The sequence below is a fragment of the Galleria mellonella genome, unplaced genomic scaffold (genome assembly GCF_026898425.1).
Source record: "Galleria mellonella isolate WM207_F2 unplaced genomic scaffold, CSIRO_AGI_GalMel_v1 utg65, whole genome shotgun sequence".
Classification (NCBI taxonomy): Eukaryota; Metazoa; Arthropoda; class Insecta; order Lepidoptera; family Pyralidae; genus Galleria; species Galleria mellonella.
In genome coordinates this window covers 13430524-13451608 of record NW_026442138.1, presented here as the reverse complement: position 1 = coordinate 13451608, position 21085 = coordinate 13430524, and the positions used below count along the sequence as shown (strand labels likewise).

General features: G+C 32.7%; 2 protein-coding genes across 6 annotated transcripts in view; both read right to left on the bottom strand.

Moving 5' to 3' along the window:
• Positions 1-3545: 3545 nt before the first annotated feature.
• Positions 3546-7577, bottom strand: LOC113510251 (uncharacterized). The gene is given in 1 exon segment (XM_052900707.1): positions 3546-7577. A coding segment is annotated over 1 exon segment (1923 nt). The 5' UTR covers positions 7395-7577; the 3' UTR covers positions 3546-5471.
• A 2656-nt stretch (positions 7578-10233) lies between these two features.
• LOC113510250 (neurexin-1) overlaps positions 10234-21085 on the bottom strand; it is a 261039-nt gene continuing 250187 nt past the window's right edge. For all 5 annotated transcript variants that reach the window (XM_052900440.1, XM_052900439.1, XM_052900441.1 and 2 more), the window contains exons 21-28: positions 20501-20672; positions 19379-19596; positions 18870-19052; positions 18196-18302; positions 17211-17440; positions 16246-16545; positions 15435-15577; positions 10234-14428 (exon numbers count right to left, since the gene is read on the bottom strand). In XM_052900440.1, coding sequence (XP_052756400.1) covers positions 14270-14428; positions 15435-15577; positions 16246-16545; positions 17211-17440; positions 18196-18302; positions 18870-19052; positions 19379-19596; positions 20501-20672 — 1512 coding nt within the window. In that variant the 3' untranslated portion in view covers positions 10234-14269. The remainder of the gene's footprint in view (positions 14429-15434; positions 15578-16245; positions 16546-17210; positions 17441-18195; positions 18303-18869; positions 19053-19378; positions 19597-20500; positions 20673-21085) is intronic.

Below are 21085 nucleotides of genomic sequence, written 5' to 3'. Positions count from 1 at the left end.
TTATAATACTATCTTTGAAATTTGCTGTTTATTTCCAACCTGTATCTAATTCAGAACTGTAATACTAGAACATGTAGTTTATGGTATTAAGATATCTAGAACGTGGCGCTCACTCTGTAGAATTAATCGGTAGTCCTTTTACTAATTGGCATGTTAATAGCTTAATTAGTCTGTAGAGTTCACGTGAAGCGAAAGCCCTAACAATCCGACCGTGCCTACATATACTGACGTTCACTTGTGGTTGTAATAAACACAAAACTTACTTTGGTCACATTTTATAGAACATTTTAAATTCGATAACAATTATATCTGGTTCTAAATGTACTAAAAAAGTTTCACAATTCGATAGGAGATAGACCAGAGAGAGACTTTGTACAAAAGTTTGCTTGGGCACCTTTGTCCTGTTCGTGTTTCTACAAGCAGTTGTGTTTGGATTGCACCTGAGTCCTCAAGAATGGCAACGCATGGGGGGGTATCATGGGCGAAACAGTATATTTTGTTATGTCCATGGTACTATTCATGTCTATAGGCGACGGTTACCACTTTCCATCAGGTGGGCCGTCAGCTTGTTTGTTATTCCAAGTTGCATAAAAAAACCTTTTTGTTTTTCGCGTAATCTTTAATTTTAACGACCGATAAAATTCACTGTTATATTGATTCCAAGTTAATTTTATCAGAATGGTATTTTTTATTTAAATAGTACACAATTTTAAAGAATTATAAAGTATCATCAGAAAACTTCTAGTAAAATAAACCGAAAAGCAAATTAACGAATTATAACGCCTCAGTGTTACGTGAAACAAATTAGTCCCAAATCAATGGCTATAAATAATTTAGTTAGATGTTACACCTAATTGTTATGGCGAGGCAATCTTGGCACGCATATTTACATAAAGTAAACGTAACACCTACGCTTACAAGATAATTAACAATAATCCCTACTCGACTAAAATGATTTATTCTAGCGTACAAATTTTCATCTTGATTGTATTTATAAATGTGAAAATTTTTAAAGATGTCTTGATGTTTGTTACTAGTTTTTTTTTTTTTTTTGTAGTTCTGCTTCATCTAAATGCTCGAAGCTCGAAATATGAAAGATGGACTCAAGACTGTCCACGTAGGACATGGTTAATATCAATAGGTTATTGAGGTAGTGAATTTATTGCTAGTTAATTTGATTCTATTTAAGCTACCTGAGCTTTGATAGGTTTGTTACTATATTATCGTTAAATAACTAGACTGTAGATAAAAATACATACAAATATTTTAGATTATTAATATTTAATAATATTTCTACTTTTATCGTAAAATCAGAATTAAATTGTCTAATTTTAGGCTCAAATTGAAATTTTATGATAAAATTCGTCTATCATATATATACATTTAATACCATTCCTTTAATTTGATTATATATATATACCATACTTATTTTGACAAATTTAACATCATATTTTTTTTAAACTTCTTGCCTTTTTCACGTGTCTACTTGGGGTTGCTATATTATATATTTTCTTCTTCCATTTTTTTATTTTTTCTATTTGCAGTCATCTAGTTACTTTAATTTTTAGTCCTGTCGTCCTTCTTTTGTGAAACAAAATCATAAATTGTTATGATTAACTAGACAAGTTTAATTAACAACTAAACAGTGTGGTGGGAGCGGCCCTAAAAATTCAGTTGTCAAGTGTCGCGCGTTGTGTGGTCCATCATTAGTACAACACTTGTCTTCATTATTATATGCTTAGTGCGACACTTGCCGAGACACCGTCGACTGACACAGCATAGGGTAGGGTTTTTAAAGGGATCAAACTCATCCCTAAAAGCTTTCTTTAACGTCATGTATATATTAAAATATCGAAGTCTCTTTGCGTGATAAAATCCGAAACGAGGCTATCCGCAAAAGAACCAGAATAACCGACATAACCCGAAGGATAAGCAAGCTGAACTGGCAATGGGCTGGTCACATAGCACAAAGAACCGACAACCAATGGGGAAGAGAGGTTCTTGAGTGACGACCGCGTACGGGTAAACGCAGTGTTGGACGACCGGGGGGTTATACATTTCAGGTCGTCGCTCCATCTAGTGGGGGGGAGGCACTAGATGGAGTGATGACCTGAAATGCATTGCAGGGAGTCAGTGAATGCAGGTGGCTCAGGACCGTTCTTTATGGCAGTCTATGGGGGAGGCTTATGTCCAGCAGTGGACGGATAATGGCTGAAATGATGATGATCCAACAACAACAAATACAGCTTAAAATAAATATGTAACTATAACTCTGTACAGTAAAATATTCTAGCTATTTTGTGAAAATAACAGTTTATAATAAAAAATAATCTTTTCCACTTTTCCTCCATAAGTATATGAAACAAATGTCAAAAAACATTACCGATAGCCGATAGAAATGGGTTGAAATCCCGTTAGACGAAGTTGTTGGAAGGTTAAATTTTTTTATATATCTATACATTGCTATGTATATACATGCATATATTGTACGTTTCAAGATACTCAAATAAATTAAAAAAAAAATGCTTGGGTACCTCTGTCCCATTCGTGTTTCAACCGTGAAGCAGTTGTGTTCGCATGGCTGTGTTTCGGTTTGAAGGGTGGGATATGGCGTGAATTTACTGGGTACAGAGGAATAACACCTGAGTCCTCAGGAATAGCAACGCATGAGGGGTATCATGGACGAAACAGTATACTCTGTTATGTCCATGGTACTGCTCATGTCTATAGGCGACGGTTACCACTTTCCATCAGGTGGGCCGTCAGCTTGTTTGCCATTCTAAGTTGTATAAAAAAAAAATTATAATCATTACATATCAGCCGTTGTCTGTCCACTACTGGAAGTTTGCTAATAGTTGCCACGCTTGACAGACAGATTGGCAATCGCAGTTAGACATTGGTGGTGTTTTAAGAGGGACGCTGTTGCTTATTACTCAACCATTAAGTTCCTTTATTCTATATCGGGACCACACTGTAAATGTTTATAACACATATCACAAAATCTTATATAAAACAAAAAATAAAACCTATACAAATATTTTACACACATATTTATTGATAATGTTTGATGGATATATTTTAATTAACCATACCCTAAATAAAAATAACATGTTATTTTTATCCCAACTAACACAAGTGTTAGATATTTATTTTAAATTATATAAATTTTCTTAAACATATTGTGTCAAAATATGTACCTACATTTATTAATAAAAAATCAGCATAACAACTTTAAATATAATATAAAGTTGGGTATTTATGTTACATTATTTGTTATATATCAAATACAAAGTAAAATAAATAAATATATGATTTAATAGTATGATATCTAAATTAAATGAACTGTGAGATCTTGTCCTTCATTTCTATTTATCACTAAGAGGCTTACAACCTTTACTAAAAAATATATCATATAAATGTAAACTTAGAATTACGTAGTTAAATTACTATGAAAACATATTAGCCATATTACATGCAGTTCTTAATTTTTTATTTAATAATAAAATAATAATATTTTTTTTTATTCAAGAAAGATACAGTTGCATAAGGTACAATTTACAATTACAATTTATATTAAACGAGGAAATATCTGCATTACCATCAGTCCCCAAAATAGGCCAGACCTGTATCTTGGGGACTATGAGTGCGGTTACTTATTAAGTACACTTTATTTACAAAAAATAAATAAAATAAAAAAATAAATAAATAAGAAAGTAACATTAAATTAAACAACAGTGCGTGTACACGTCTATCTCGGTCAGCTGATCTAATCGCATTTGAGACAAGCAAAGCTGCAGTTCACAGCTAGTGTAGAACAAATCGACCGACATTATCCAAAGCCAACCTGAGTTTACGTCTCCCTACAGATATTTACCGAAAATGGGAGTCAATATTTCGCGGCTCTAATAAGAACATATCTCGCTTCAGTTATGCTCTGTGGGGTAACATAAACATATACCTAAAGGGGCTGTAGCTTCAATAATTCCAGAAAAGTCATATGAACTTTGAGCAATCTTTTTTTTTTATACAACTTATAATGGCAAACAAGCTGACGGCCCACCTGATGGAAAGTGGTAACAGTCGCCTCTCTCTTTTCATTTAAGACTTTCCTCTTGTCGGTGCAACTAATTAATACCTCTTACCTATTCGTGTTTCAACCGTGAAGCAATTGTGTTTGCATGGCTGTTTCGGTTTGAAGGATGGGATATGGCGTGAATTTACTGGGTACAGAGGAATAACACCTGAGTCCTCAGGAATGGCAACACATGGGAGGTATCATGGGCGAAACAGTATACTCTGTTATGTCCATGCTACTGCTCATGTCTATAGGCGACGTTACCACTTTCTTTCAGGTAGGCCATCAGCATGTTTGTCATTTTAAGTTGTATAAAAAAAATTAACATAAATGCGCCAAATTGTGGAATAATGGTTGAACTTCGGCTAACATTGACCTGCATTAAAATATAACCTTAACCTGCATTATAATATAACCTTGACCTGGTATTAGGAAGCTATGAAGTCGGAATTGTATTAGATAAGTAAATATTGATCTAAATAAAGCTACATCATTGGTGAATAAATGACGAGATATTTCGTGGAGACTTTGTAAATATTGTGCGTTCATATATTACATACGTTGTTTTATAACAAGCTACAGGGAGACATTATTCAAAAGCCGTTTGCATAGTTTATCCTTTGTCCCATCCGTATTTCTGCCATGAAACAGCTGTACTTGCATGCCAATGTTTCGGTTCGAAAGGTGGGATATGGCAGTGAAATAACAAGGTACACAGGCATAATATCTTAGTCCCGGGAACGTGAGATAATTAATAATGAGAAGTTAGTCCTCATTGCTAGCAATATACTCCATCATGTCGACCTCTAAACGGTCTTCCCTGAAAACCATCGTGGTTTGTTCTTACTGATATCACGACGATGGGCATATTGATTTCGCTTAATTCTCATCTATCATCCTTTGATGGTGTCCTGACAGTGCATACCGATAACGCAGGTGGGGTTACCATTCAATTTTCACCTCATTAAAAACACCTTAGTCCTGAGGACTAAGGTGTTTTGTTGTGAGTTATAACGCATAAGAGGTACCATATGCATCACAATGTCTTCTGCGATATCAATGGTGCTATTCATGTTTGTAGACGGCGATTACCAGTTTTCATCAGGTAAGCCGTCAGCTTCTTAGTCATTTTAGGTATAATACAAAAAGCATAACTAATGTATGAAAAGAAATGAGCAAACTTCGGTTACGTATTGGTCTGAGAATCGAAGGTGAAATGAAAAAGCTAGTCTTCAAAAATATATATTTATATGAATCAAGAGTGATTTAGAAATTATTACGTTTGTATTTACTTTAAATGTACCAATGCTCACAGTACAGTACACTATGAACTGTTTATTTAGTCTAGAAATATTTGAAAAATAATAAAAGTTATTTCTTTGAATTGATTAAAGAATTAAAAGAATTTTTTTTTTCTATAAAACTTTTTCTCTATAAAATTGTATACCAACTCTCCAATAAATGTCAAAATACTTATGACATACATCAGACCAATCAACATGAAAGCACCCAACAAATGCTCAACACTCAGAGGTGCAATACTACTAGTTAACTCTACACTACTTTTACGAATCAGCAATTCTTCGTTCCACTTATCTATCAAGCCATTCTCCGAAACACTCCGAATAATAGAATTAAATCTTTCCAACATGGGAAACCATTTTCTAGCTAAAAGTACGACCCCATATTTATAAAGATTATTGCTTTCTGGAAAACAGTAGATCAACGATTCGCCTCTTCCTAATTTTTGATCTTGGTACATAGACTGCCTTCTCGAAGAGACAACAGCAAAATTTCTATTCAAAGCTGTACGCCTTATCCCCTCTTCAAACGTTGTCGAGCTATATTTGCGATACAAATAAAACGAGCTCGCGTTATTAGTCTCAAAATAGGATCGGTAAATCTCTCTGCCTCCCAAAGGAATCTGAGACTGTATAAGATCCGCTTCGGTGCTTATCTGCTTTTCAAATCGCGGGTGCATTAAGAAAGTTCTCAAGAACGATTCGTAGGAAATCCCCATGTTTACGCTGAAGAGAAGCCAAACGAAGATTAAGATGCGGAACGTACCGCTTCTTGGCTCGAATGATGATCCCCAACCAAGTAACATGCTAAATGTCATCAACAAGGAATTTGTAGGCCATTTAGTGACTTTCCTGTTCTGCTCTCTATAGTAAAAGTAATGGAAAACAAGCCCCATTATTACAAGACTGACAAATGTGGCAAGCCATGTCGACCATTGAAAAATTGTAATTAAATTGTTCCAAGTAGAAGCTCGGCCAGCTTTAGGAACACACCATATCATTTCGTCTTGCGTGTAACTAACTGTAGGATGAAACCACTTTCGGATAGTTCTTGTAACCTCTATGTTTCCTATAATTAAATCTACCTTTTCATTTCTTAATACCTCGTACGCACCTGTTGCTGATCCATTACCATAAATAGTCCCCCAATTTTCCTTAGTTTCTGACATTCTTATAACCAAAGACATATTTGTAAATTGACTAATAATTTTAACTAACTTTATTTCCCCACCTTTATCGAACTCGTACGAATCATTGTAATCAGCAACAATACGTTTTCTAATTGGAGGCATTACATACGGTTCAGAAATCACAGCGTACACTGATAATGGACAACCTTTCATATCTAAAGGGAACATCTCCTTTTGTGTTACTAATTCAAGTATGACGTTATCCTTGCATTTATCCAGAATGTATACAGAGTTACATTTACCACCACAATTAATATCATCGTAAGGACTCCAAGTATATGAAACCACTTCGTCCTCTTCAGGAGAGTATATGAAAATGATACTTTTAAAAAGTTTGTAGTGACGGAGTTTATTTATAAATTGAATTGAAGTTTCCTCCGCACTCTCGTTGTCCTTCAACTCATAGAAAACTATTGCTTTCGCTAAAGGATTTCAAGTGGGCAATTTATTCAACTGCAATATGTTTCTTTCCAACTCTGATTTTTCTTCCAAAATCAACATATAATTTTTAGCTTTCTCCGGGAAATGCGACGCATTAGCGTGCGGGTAAAAAGAATCTTTAACCATAATTGAATACTTCATTCCACTGTGAATGGTTTTCAATAAAAGCACTTGTGTTGCAGAAGCGTAAGAATTTATATTGATTATTACGATGCTGCCACTGAGCGCTTTCTTCTCTACAAAATATTTTGCAGAGAGTTTTAAAACGCATTCCGCCGTTCTTGCTGTTTGCATAGAATTTCCAGTGATCGTTAGTGGATTTTCACTCGTGACCACAAAAATAAAGAGCGCGTGCAGTAAATAGCGAAATATATTTTCGATGCACATCTTATTGCATTTGTTTCCTGCTAAAGCGAACGTGAAACTCAATAGGAAATAAAGAGAAAATGCATTTATATTTTCAAATAGTCAGAGGTAAGAAACTTGTGACTGTTTAAGCACTAAGAAATATGATCGTAATAAAGTCGCATTGCGGTAATAATACGGAAATTGTATATTTTTTTTTATATATATATTTGTGTGTTTACATATTATTATAACATACTGTCTATTTTTAACTATACTACTACTATGCCAATATTTAATAAACAATAATGAAAATACATATTATAAGAAATCAGTTATTCTATTTCATCATGATGTAGAAATAAACTGTACTTTATCTTTCTTGTATGAAGAAACTAATGTACATAATCTAAATAGTAATTTAATATATAAAATTCTAAATGAAACTCTTGTAAATAATAATACGACACTGAGTCTACTCTTCCACTTTTACTACATTGCCATAAAAAAACTGTCGTTTCCTAAATTTTCCATAATTCATGTTTAAACATCTTATGTCTTAGGAATCTACACATTTAAATTTACCATCACCAGACAATGCTCTATTTACATCTTGGCGATAATTACCAATTTCCTTTCATCAGCAAAGGGCTTGTTACATCTTATTTAATATGAAAAACACCATATTTAGTTTATTAAAACATCATCATCATTTACATAGATTGCCTTAAAGAACGGTCCTGAGCCACCTACATCCACTGACTCCCTGCGACGCATTTCAGGTCGTCACTGTATCTAGTGAGGTGTTGTCCTATACTGCGTTTACCCGTACATGGTCGCTACTCAAGAACCTTTTTTCCCCATCAGCGTCGGTTCTTCGAGCTATGTGACCAGCTTATTGCCACTTCGGCTTGCTTATCCTTCGGGCTATGTGGGTTATTCTGGTTCTTTTGCGGATATCCTCGTTTCGGATACTATCACGCAAAGAGACTTCAAGCAAAGCCCTCTCCATAGAATATTAAAACATAACTTTATTAAAATAAATCAAAGCTAACTAGAACTGCTTGTCGTTGTGCATGACCTCTGCTCATCTGTTTTGACATTTTACACTTAAATTACGGTAATTTTTCCCATTATTATAACTACAATCGTTATCAAATGATTGCTTATATTTATCGATTGTCCATGATCTTTCATTTCGAATGACAATAATAATGCTCCCTGATATAGATGTTGTAGGTAGGTAGATCTCATTAAACAAAGACTTTGTACTAAAATCGTCTGCTTGAGTACTTCTGTCCTATTCATGTTTTCTAGCGTCAAACAGTTGTATTTGAATGACTGTGTTTTAATAATAGTGGATAATAAAAATGGAAACAATAATATTTAGAATTTATAATTATATCTTTTTATGTTTGTTCTGATACGAGTATCATGCAAAAAAACTACTACACCAAAATGTCTGTGATCTGGTCACAGTTCTAAAAATTAGACTTAAAAGTCTGTATGTATCTGTACCTAGTATGTTTTTTTTATACCACTGAGATAGCAAACAAGCATACGGCCCCTCTGATGGTAAGCGGTTACCGTAGCTTATGAACGCCTACAATACCAGAAGTATTACACGTGCGTTGCCGACCCTGAAGAAACCTCTTTACCACCCTTTTTAAGAACCCCTTGCTGTAGTCTCTTGAGGAAACTTCAGCAGGGAGCTTATTCCATAACCTGAGTGTTCATGGGAGAAAACATTTCTAAAACCGCGTTATACGCGACCATCTAGGCTGTGAGGGTGAACACCCTGTCGATGGCGAGCCGTACGATGGTAGAAAGTGGTCGTGGGTATCACATTGAACAATTCCTCTGAGCACAATTCGTTGTACAAGCGTAGAACACGTAGAGTGAGATAAAATCTTTCCTAAGACTTGAAAGGTTAGATACCGCTTGTAAGCCTGGGATCACCGACAATTCTCATAGCTCGTCGTTGCACTGAGTCGAAGAATTCAAGCTGGTATCTAGGTGCTCTCGCCCATAAGTGATACTGTATGTGAGGCCGGATTTGCGATTTGTAGAGCATTAATCGTTTTATCTCAATACTCCATCTAGAAGTGATAGGATTTATTTTTTCTATTTCTAAAAACTAATTTTAAAAAAAGATTCATTTTATAAAGTGGTATTCTAAGTATTCTTGGAAATTCTCGCTGGGTTGAATGATAACAAACTGCGTGGGAGTGAAGTTGAGAGGGGCATCTACTTAAAATTTATTGCGTTCAATTTCGTATCAAATACTACATATATACATCACAAGACGACTAAAAAACAATTAAAAGAACTTAATGGTCAAGGGATGGACAGCAACGTCACCAAAACCAAACTGTGGTTGGCAATCCGCCTACCAAGCGTGGCAACTACTGACAAAATTCTCCCAATTGTAAGCTGCCATAAGGCAGCTGCTTTTGGGAGGCAATAAGGGCTTTGAGGGGCCTTTTTTGTATACCTATTTGTGTTTTTATATTATTCTTTTATATATATATATATATATATATATATACATTTTTTTTTCGGGACTACTTTTTCTGTTAAATCAACTATATACAGTTTATTGGTCTCGTTGTTCTACAGTCATATCTCCTATGGTTTCTCTTATCTGTAGCCATTAGAAAGCTTCAACAAGTACCAATAATCAACACCATTAATAGATTAACACTTTCATTTACACCATACCATCACGTAACAACTAAAGTGTAAAACTACTAGAAAGCTAACCTCATACCAAAATTTGAAAACTGTAAAGTATCAATCTCCTATTAAAAAAAAAATTAAAAGGAACTCTGTACACTGCCCAGTACTGTAAAAAGGTTATAATAATGAAACTACATAATCATTATAATTTACATAATATAATTATTATTTCAAAAACTGTCGCTTTTGCATGAAAAAAGAAACTTGGTCCGACCGAGGCCGAGTGAACAACAACTTCAGTTAAATATGGTTTAACAAACAAAATGTAATAATAAGTGAACGTTACTTTCTAAAATCGCAACTGTATATTATTTATAATTAATAATTAATTTACAAGTAACTACTAAATTAAATTTAATCACCATTTTGATTAACCGATTGATCCCTGAACTGTTCTGAAGATAGATTCTTTTGTTTCGAAGTTTGGGGAGAATGATATGGGGTCAGGTCGTGGACCATACTTAGTAAATTCGTCATAATGGGTATTCTTCACCTATCATCTGTAACTGGTACCCTGCCAACGTATATCGATAGCGCAGGCGGAGTTAAAATGGTATTCTATAAAAAATCATTATTTTACACGATCACAAATAACAAGGGGAAAGAAAAAAACTTTAATAAGGAACCTGTACTAACCCCTTTTGTCAATATAATAAAAATTGACTTTTTAGAAAGAATGGCATGAATGAATCAAGACCTGAATTCATGAAGTATTATTGAAAACAAAGTCCATGGAGAAAAAAATCTAAAATGGGAATAAAAAATCTACGTAATGGTATTGTTTATTTTAAAGATAAGTCAAAAGTCTTCGAAACTATCAATCCATTGGATCTTTGACATATGAAAGTGATGAACGAAGACTATTGGAACGTTTGCTTAGCGAAAACAAGAAATGGAGTGAATGAACTTAATATTTACTAAATAATGTATAATAACATACAATATATAGTTGCGAATAGAAAACAACGTCAATTTTATTATTATTACTATTAATAATAATCAGCCGCATGTATCAGCCATTAATCAGCCGTATAGGTCCGGAATAGAATAGACCACCCCTTCCTTTCCCAAAGATGTCTTTAGAGGCGACTATGGGAGCTTATGGTGGAGGGATGGGCAGCAGCGTCCCTTTTAAAATATCTCTAAAAGCCAAACTGCAGTTGCCAAATCGCCTGCCAAGCGTGGAATTTACTGGCAAGGCTATGTTCAGCGGTGGGCAATTAATGGCTGATACAACAACCATTAATAAAACGGTAACACGGTACAAATGATCAACCATATTAACCATTAAATTACCACTAAAATTGACAGATAAACAAATTGATACTAACATTTTGTGCCATAAAACGAGTGTGATCGATATACACCATACATTATGCTTAATTTAACCATACCATAATTGTAACTATTTACAATAAATGCAACTTCAATTATCTAGAACCTGTGCTTTGTAACAATCTATATAAATATTACATTTTTTTCGTTCTATTTTAAAGCTAATTCAAGTATTTTTTTTTAATCGGAAAGAGGAAAATGGGACGGTGGATGTAAATACGATTATTCTAAATGTAAAAATATAAAAGCCTTTTTTTTTAATCGTGATCCTTCCAAGAGAACCCGACATGCAATTAATAATTTAGACGCATTAGGAATCAAGTAATTCATTATTTGAAAAGAAAGAAGCCTTCTGGAAAAGAAGGTAGCCGTTAAGAAAATTATTTTCATTTCATTTCATACTCATTAAATCATGATCATCAAAGTATACTTCAATACCGAGGGTAAAGATTAAATATATTCCACGAAATACGTTGTTTTTCTAATCATTATTCGTTTCTGTTTTGAGAAGTTTTTTCTAGAAACATCAGTGTTATATTTAAAAATTGTTTTATGTGCACTTCATCGATTGCGTCTTAATATTCTGTAGCACGTTTTAGTTCATTATCTTGTTTATTAACATATGGTGATATATTAAGTTTGATAGAATTGAGATTAGGTGGGAAGTTTGAAACAACTATTGGACAGACATTGAGCAATGGATCTGAACAAACAAATGTGCAAGGAACTCAATAATTCTAATACAATCCGTACCAAATCTAAAAGCTCATGTTGTTACACATTCTACGATAATGTACAAACATTGTTTGGTCTAGATACAAGCCGATTTGTTCTTAAGTCTCATATTAATGATTTCATTCCCTATATCGCTACTCTCCGCACCCGATCCTAATAATAAAATATTGTATAAGACCTAATAAATATAGGAGAGATTATTGAAATTGTAAAAGTTACTGTAGTCTTTTAATTGAACGATATGCTTTATTTTCGTGATGGCAGCCCCAAATTTTATTAGCAATTTTGATTTATTAGGATATTAACAAATAGTCAATTATCTAAATTGGACGTTGAGTTAGAAAAACATAAATATATTTGGGTTTCAGTTCTGCAGTCTTCTAAATCTATATGTAAATTAAAATGTAATAATTGAAAAATATTTATAAAATGTCCCAAGAATTCATCAAACTGCTCCGAATATAATAAAATCTTGTAACAAATCAATGCAAACATTATAGTCATCAAAACATATTACAATATCTCCTTACAATATCTACGTATACAAAATTTTATCTCACTTTGATACCATTAAGGATAGTACATTTAAATTGTGACAGTTAAAATTAAGACATTCTAATGTTTTAGTTTATGGGTTTTAAGAAGCTATTAGGTAACTTTATGAATTTAAATAAACTTAGACAAATTTACCTGTGTGCAGAAACCTCTCTCTCTCTCTCAGTATAAGAATACAATTTTTGTGATAAGGGACAATGAGTGAGTAGAAAAAAAGTACTTCTGGTAACAGTAAATCTACTCGTAACTTCGACTCTTGTAACCTGGTCAAACCCTCGAGATAACTCTGATAAATTATCATAATTTACCTAAATGATAAGAATAGAAAGAATAAGAATGTTTTTATTTAAGTAAACTTAATTACAAGAATTTTTCAATATTTATTTTTTATGCTTCATATGAAGGAATAAATCCAAATAAAAACTCTTAAAATATTCTTTCTGCTGTTTTATGAACAATCATTTTCAATACAAGATTGTATAGTAGGTATGATTATATTATACATATCATTATGACATTGAATGAATGATTATTCTGAAGACATCCACTACTTCAGAAGACTGCAGAAATTTTCTATAAACCCTGTATATTGGTACATATTTTTATTTCTATACTTCCATAATTATCAATAAAGTAGCATTATAATCAATATTATATATAATATTAAGTTGCAATAAACTAAAAATTTGCGTCGACAATAATAATACAAAAAAAAAAAGAAATCAACGTCCAACTACGAGAATTGACAATACTGCCTAAAACCGATTAATTAATTAGTCTTACTGTTATTTATTAAACTATGAAAGGCAATGTAGATAGAAAAGTTAACATGCAAATACATGTAATGCAATATGATAGCAATATACAGTGAAACACGGCTGAATTAAGAATAATCGATGCGGATGAAACAAATTAAAGAACCAATCGGAATATATTATACATAATACATGCTATTAATGCAATTCCAGATTATAATGTTAATGTCACATAATGTATTTGATATCGTCAAAATTTCAAGTCCGATCGCACAAGTGATTTACTAATAACATTACAATAATTATTATTTACAATACTAAACACTTGCGAGTCAGTCAGTACTTCATCTTACAGTATCGTCTTAACTTCATAAAGCGACCTATCTGTTCATATATCAACAAACATACGTTCATTTTCATTTATAGCTCCAACCGCTGGTATACTAGGCATTGGTAATATCGATACCGATTCGATATCTATATATTGGGTTTCTCTTGATTTGATATTGATGGCGAAAAAAAATTTCTTTACTAACTTCAATATGGCTCATACCAGTCGTATATATAACTTTATTTCAGCCGGGCTTTTAATGTCAATGTTATACTTATATTAGGTAACTAATATTTAATTCAATCATTGCTATATATTACCAACGCCTAGTTTATACATCTTGTATATTGACATTATCATCTCCAGATCGACATCTGCGAGGTTAAGGGTCCAAGCGACTACGGAATACACTCACTCATTTATTACTACTGTCTTTGATATGCCCGAAGAGTTTTTGATCACATAGTTTACACGTACCACTCTTTAATACCGTCACGTTTGACCGGTTGTGGTGGTAAAGGTGCGGTCGGCGCAGTACCGTTCCTGTTCAGTGGTAACGGCTGAAGGTTTCTTACTGCTCCACCGGTCATACCACTTGAAGCTCCACTCTGATAACTTGAGTGTGCCTAGAAATAAACACAGTTTTTTTAATATTGAGATAAATAAATATAGGAGTGAGAAATTAGTAAATAGCAAAGACTCTTAAAATGGCGTTATTTTAAATATCTTTATTACCAATATACAGATATAAGAGAATAATATTAGGAGACAAAGTTGAAAGATGACCCAGTAAATAAATTATGAAAAGTAAGAAATGAATAAACAGTAGAGAACATTCTTTCTAAGTTCTAGTTAGTTTAAAATTACATGTTTTTGAGTAAGATGAACAAGATGTAACTAACGTGAATTTTAGTAGAGAAAACTCGACTAATTTTTGAACCAACCGGGAAGTTTAGACATAAATGTCAAAAAATATAATGTTTTGATAATATTTAAACTAAAGTTCTTAAAATATAATAAGTAAGTAGCCTAGAAGTATTAGTAGTAATACACTGTCACAATTTACAACACCTTTGTCCCAAAGGATTAAACGTACCAATATAGCAAAATATATAGTTCATTAACAAACTTGATTATTCTAAAAATTAAAATTTGTTCAGAAAATGTGAGCATGTCAAATATTAATTTCTTTACACACAATGCGAAATAACGCAATAATGAACATAGTTAAGTGATAAAACTAGAAAAATCTGCCTTTACAACATTCTATATTAGTAATCTAGAATCTTAATTTTAAATATATTATTAACTTTTTCCTACGACTTTGCCAATCCATTATTATGAATCAATTATTATTTTAAATTTCATTTAGATCCATACACTCGTTAAAACTTAATCTAGTAACAATACCTCCAAATACCTACAAACTTTCACATTTCTAATAACATTTATTCAAAAATTACGAATTATTTTGTCATAACATTTGTAATGTCTGTTTCACGTTACTAATGACAAAATGTATAAAACCATTTTAACATTACCATATGATCTTATTGTACCACATTTTTAGCAATAAAATTCATTCATTCATTCATTCGGATTTACGTTTACTTTACAAAATTAAAAATATACCTGATTTCCAAGCAACGCAGCGCTAGCACCCTGCTGATAACTTTTATCCTCCGTAACCTTGTATGAGGGAAGTTTGAACACAATATACTTGAGCACGATGATTACAATCAGTATTATTGCTATTAAAACTGACGCCACTATGCCTGGAAAATAAAAAAGTATTTAAAGTATAAATTGAACCTAGATGCAATTTCTGCATAAAGAAAACATAAATAGTCTATAATATTGTAATAATTTTATGTTAAACTAATAATGATTCCAAGTATTTTAATCTTGAATGCAATTTTTATTAAGTCATCTTTAAAATTCGAGAGAGTAATAGAAAAAAAATATATTGTAGACCTTAAAAAGAAAGTAAACATACTGAAAATTTTAAAAGATACATTTATTCTTTATGTATAACCAAAAAATTAAGACATTACAGTGCTATTTCTAATGCTATTAATTCAAAATATTATATAGAATTGTTTAATTTCCTTTAAAATTTGTTTAATGACAAATAACAGAGCTTTTAGTCAAAAATATTGCTTTATTCAATTCAAACTAGGATTTTCAATAATGATAATTTCTATTCAAGTAAAGTTAAAAGCATTTTTGAATATTTCAGCTGAGAAAAACCTTTAAGAAACTCAACAGCTGTTTAAAAATATGTTCAACTCCTCATATTTTTATCTATTTCATATAGTATAGGTGTCATGTCGTATAGGGAAGTCAAGGATGTGACCTGAGATAGAACTGGCTCGAATAAGATGCATGAATTAATTGCACCGACAAGAAGAAACTCTTAAATGAAAAGAAGACTCGTACTTACCAACAATTGTTGCAAAAAACTCGGACTCTGGAGGCACAACTCTATTATCAGTTGTCTTCGGTTGATACCATTTGGTCGTTATATCATAACCATTGTAATCTGGATGTCCTCTTCCTCTCGATCTCTCTAGTTCACTCCCGATACCAATCTCATACGTGGGAGTTCTCCCTTCTATCTCATTTTCTCTTCTATCTTCATATTCTGGTATGTGATTTGTATCTTCTTCCGTTGTGTGTGTTATTTCTTCTGGTGTGTGTCGACCTGTTTGTGTTGGTGTGTAGTGATGTGTGTGAGTGTGGTCTGAAAAACAATATTTCATTATAATTATCTAGAACTTTGTCCACGTGAATGAAGAAAAAAATATTATTCCAAAATATTCAAAATCGTATTCGAATCCATTTGCGTGATTAATAAATATCTATATATCTAAACAATCAAATATTTATACAAAACTTTTCATTTATTAAGTAGTAGAAAATATTAACCATAATCATACAATTTATACAATCATCTATCGATATACAATAGATACTTTTGTTTGACAAAAACTGGTCATATTCAGTGTAACTCATAAATGGTTCATATCAGAAATCAAAACTAAAATTATAGCTTGTTATGCAGTTTTTGGAGATCTCGATATAAAGGATGTTATCATCATCATCATCATATCAGCCTTTAATTGTCCACTGCTAAACATAAACCTCCTTCTAAGGGCCGTTTTTTAGTAGTTGCCATGTTTGGCTGATGGATTGGCAACCGCAGTTAGGCTTCGGAGATGTTTTAAGAAAGATGCTGCTGCTTAACCTTCGCCCTCCTTTAGTCGCCTCTTACGACATCCAAGGAAAAAGAAGGGATGGCATATTCTATGCCGGAATCACACGGTACGGTAAATAATGTATTTTTTATATTTGTTTCTATATAATTATCGCTATTTAAACAAACTTCTAGAAAATTAACATCCTCACCATCAGTTGGTGTTGTTCTTCTCTCAGGAGTGGTTGCACTGTCAACAGTACCAGCGTGCATGTTATCGTGATCAGGCAGTGTCGTTTGTGTATCTGTACTACTTTTAGTACTTCCACCAGTAGTGTCTGTCGCTGCATCAGTGGAACCTTCTAGAGATTTATCTACATGTTCCGTAGATGAGATAGATACGGTAGGAGATGTCATACTATGGGTGCTGCTTGCTCCGGATCTGTAAAATATAACATAATTCATAAGGTTAATTCCAATATCCTTACCCCAAACATTCTAAAATTAAAAATTTCATTTAGCGAAACTATTATGTCATGCACACTGGAAACAAAATATACCTATATGCTTGTTTGCTACCTCAGTGGTATAAAAAAACTAAAAAAATTATGATATATCATATATTAATTATATCTATCAGTAGACAGATAATGGCTAGTATAACTTATATTATTATAGGGGCTATAAAACGAATTTTGTATTTTTTTTCTCTACTAACATAGTTTAAGTCAATTGTTACTAACAAAAATGGATCTTAGTAATCCGTAAATAAAGAAATATTATTATTATTATTATTATAACGAGGATAATGAATATTAAATTAAAATATTAGTCTTGAAAACAAGTGATAGAGGAAACAGCTTCAGAATTCCCGAAATTACCAAAAAATTCTTAAGTAATTTAGTTATTATTATACTTTTTTCTATTATTACTATCTGAAATAATATTATAACGAATGCTTTTTAAAAAGTACAGACAGACTGCATTTCAGTGACAGTTTTTGGAGGCAATAGAATTTATTCGGTATTTTAAGATTTTCATATCACAAGAATTGGAAAAATTCGAGTGATAACTCTAATTTTAAATATAATCTAATTATTTATTTGGCGACCTCATAAGAATTATAAGCCAAACTTACACATACTAATAGGATATAAGTTTGGCTGATAATTTTGCTTACATAAACTTCAAACTTACGTTGTCATAGGATGTTCTGGTTCAGTGATTTCCTCCCCATTTGAGCCTGATCCTTCAATACAGTCTTCGTCATCACAAGGCTTCATTAGTTTACCGCTTGCATCACCCTGTAAAAAATTATCAACAATAACAAATGTATTACTGCTGATTTAGTTTAATTATTACGATCAACAATCGATATACGATTAAAAGCATTATTGAATAAACTCAGGATCTATACATATGAATAGAAACGTAGTCTGAATAATATGTCATTAACAATCATAGTAATTCGTTTATACAAATTATAAAGAGCATTGATCTCTTTATAATAATAATAAATACTTTATTAATACTCGTACAGTACTTGGGTATCAAAATTTAAGTAGAAATGTACCTAAATTTCCTTTAAAATGGTGTGAGTTTATAAATCACGCGGAGCACTAATTTTCACCAAATTTTTGGACTCCTTATGAAATTAGTTCCATAAAAAAATATACAGACTTTTATTAGAAAACAATACTAACTTATTTAGCGTCCAATTAATAAAAATAATTGTTTAACAGAATTAATACAGCTGTAACATATAATCTTCTAAAAACACCTTTAAACAAGCGTCACTACCTACTTTTTTTATGATTAGTAACTCTTACTTTATAAAATGTAATAGCAAATTGAGAACTCAATTCTCCTACCTTATACACTCTTGAAGGTGGACGCCTTGTGGACGGTACGTAAACGGGTGTTATTAAATCATCACCAGACCCCGCGTCTGGAAGCACACAGGCATCTTCATCGTCGTCTCTGCAGCCAGACCCAGCACCTGAGTATACTAGTTCATCCAATACTCCCGGACCGCCATATCCTGAAGGTGGTGTCTGCAAATATATATTGTTAGCATTAATATAGTTACGCTTTTCATTTTTTTTTTTCTTAAATCTGAAATGGTGTTTTAAAACAAATTAAGTTATTTGTTGTACTGTTCTTTGCTAATAACAAAATGTCTAGTCTAAAGTCAGTAGTAGAATCAGAAATTGATTTAAAGGTACTTATGGTCATATGCAGTTTCAAATCTCAGCAGCTTAGAATATTTTTCAATCCTTCAATAATCATAGAAAATTTCATATTTTAATAATATTTCTGTTTTTTAACTATATTAAACACATAAAACTCTTCATTATAATAAATCTTATGTCAATCTAACCTGCTGCATTCTATTTATATCCCTATCTAGTGGCGTATGTGCTCTCCTCGCGTCTCCTCTAACTGAAACTGATGGATCACCAGCAGCTGCAAGGTCTAGAACCCGTACACTATTAACAGCTAACCCAGCGATCACACCACTGAACGTTCGAGAACCACCAGTCCCTCCCCCCACAGTGATTGTCGACATACTGTTAAAAATAGTAGACTGTTGGCCACCTGAAATGTCAGTAAATTTGATATTAATAAACATTTACACTGCCGATATATTTATGCTAATAACAGATGGGAAAATTGTGTCCTGAAGTGGAGATCTTGTGAAAAATACAAAGAGTTGTAGGTGAACCCATAACCAAAATGTCACATAAAATGGTAATCTATAGCTTCGTCAAGCCACACAGCGCGCCACGTGGAAAATTAAGAGGCATATGTTTAACGATGGATGACTCCAAGCTGATGAAGAAGAAAAGGTATATTAACATATGTTTTACTATCGTATCGCTAGTAAGTAGTAAGCATTAGCTTGGAATGGGTAGATAGAAAATTAATCAGTATTTCATTTGCGTGCTGCAGGAGAACTTTTAGAGTTTCTTGCTGCATGTTTCAAGCATCTTATATGATCTTTAATAGGCAAATTTTTGATGCCTTAGGTTATATTATTGTGATTTTCATAAAAAACTCTAGATTTTTGCTCGCTGATAATGTATGAAAAATGTTTAATAACACTGGAGTTTGAATTTATCCACTATAAACAATCAAACATAAAAAAAATCTTTCCTCTGTATAATATTGTAGGAGTATCTCATTGGTCTACTGTAATTTTTTTTTTGTACAACTTAGAACGGCAAACAAGCTGACGGCTCACCTGATGTAAAGTGGTAACCGTCGCCTATAGACATGTGCAGTACCATGGAAATCGTCGCTTAAAACATGAATAGTATCATGGACATTCATTATCAACATCAACACAGCTATTATCTGTCCACTGCTGGACATAAGCATCCCCCATAGACTGCCATAAAGTACAGTCCTAAACCACATGCTTCTACTTGACATTATAGAGTAATAAACCTATATTTCTCATACTTGCTTTTTCTAAGACTATTTTATAACTCATGCTTACCTTGAGGTTGTCGGATATTGACAGCATAATTGTCCAGTTGCAAAGCAGACCTACTGCCGTTCCTTGTGAACCTGGCTACGTGGTATGCTCCATCGTCAACCCTTGCTGCTTCATCACCAAGGGGATGATCACCGCCACCGACGTTGTACACCATGAAGAGGTTGCCACGGATCTAATAAGAGTAATATATGTATGGGATTATTTCGGTTATTGTAAATAAATCGTACTATAATTGCAACTTCAACTACGTGAAACAACTAACTCCTGTTGCCATAAGAATTACGAGCCAACGAAGTAAAGTTGGTATACGGTCCTAATATATAATAAATATGTTATATACTAGCCGTTTACCGCAACGTTGCCCGCTTCTATGTAGTTGCCGTATATCATTACCATTGGAAGTCTTCATGAATCTGGTCTTATATTGTATTATATACTTAAATAATAATTAGATACTTAACAGCTTTATAAAGTTTTGAGCCAATACAACTGATCGGTTATTTAATAGCATTTTATATGTAATTCTTTACATTGGTATAACTTTTTTATTTATAAACCGATTGAAATAAAACAAACACTAAATGT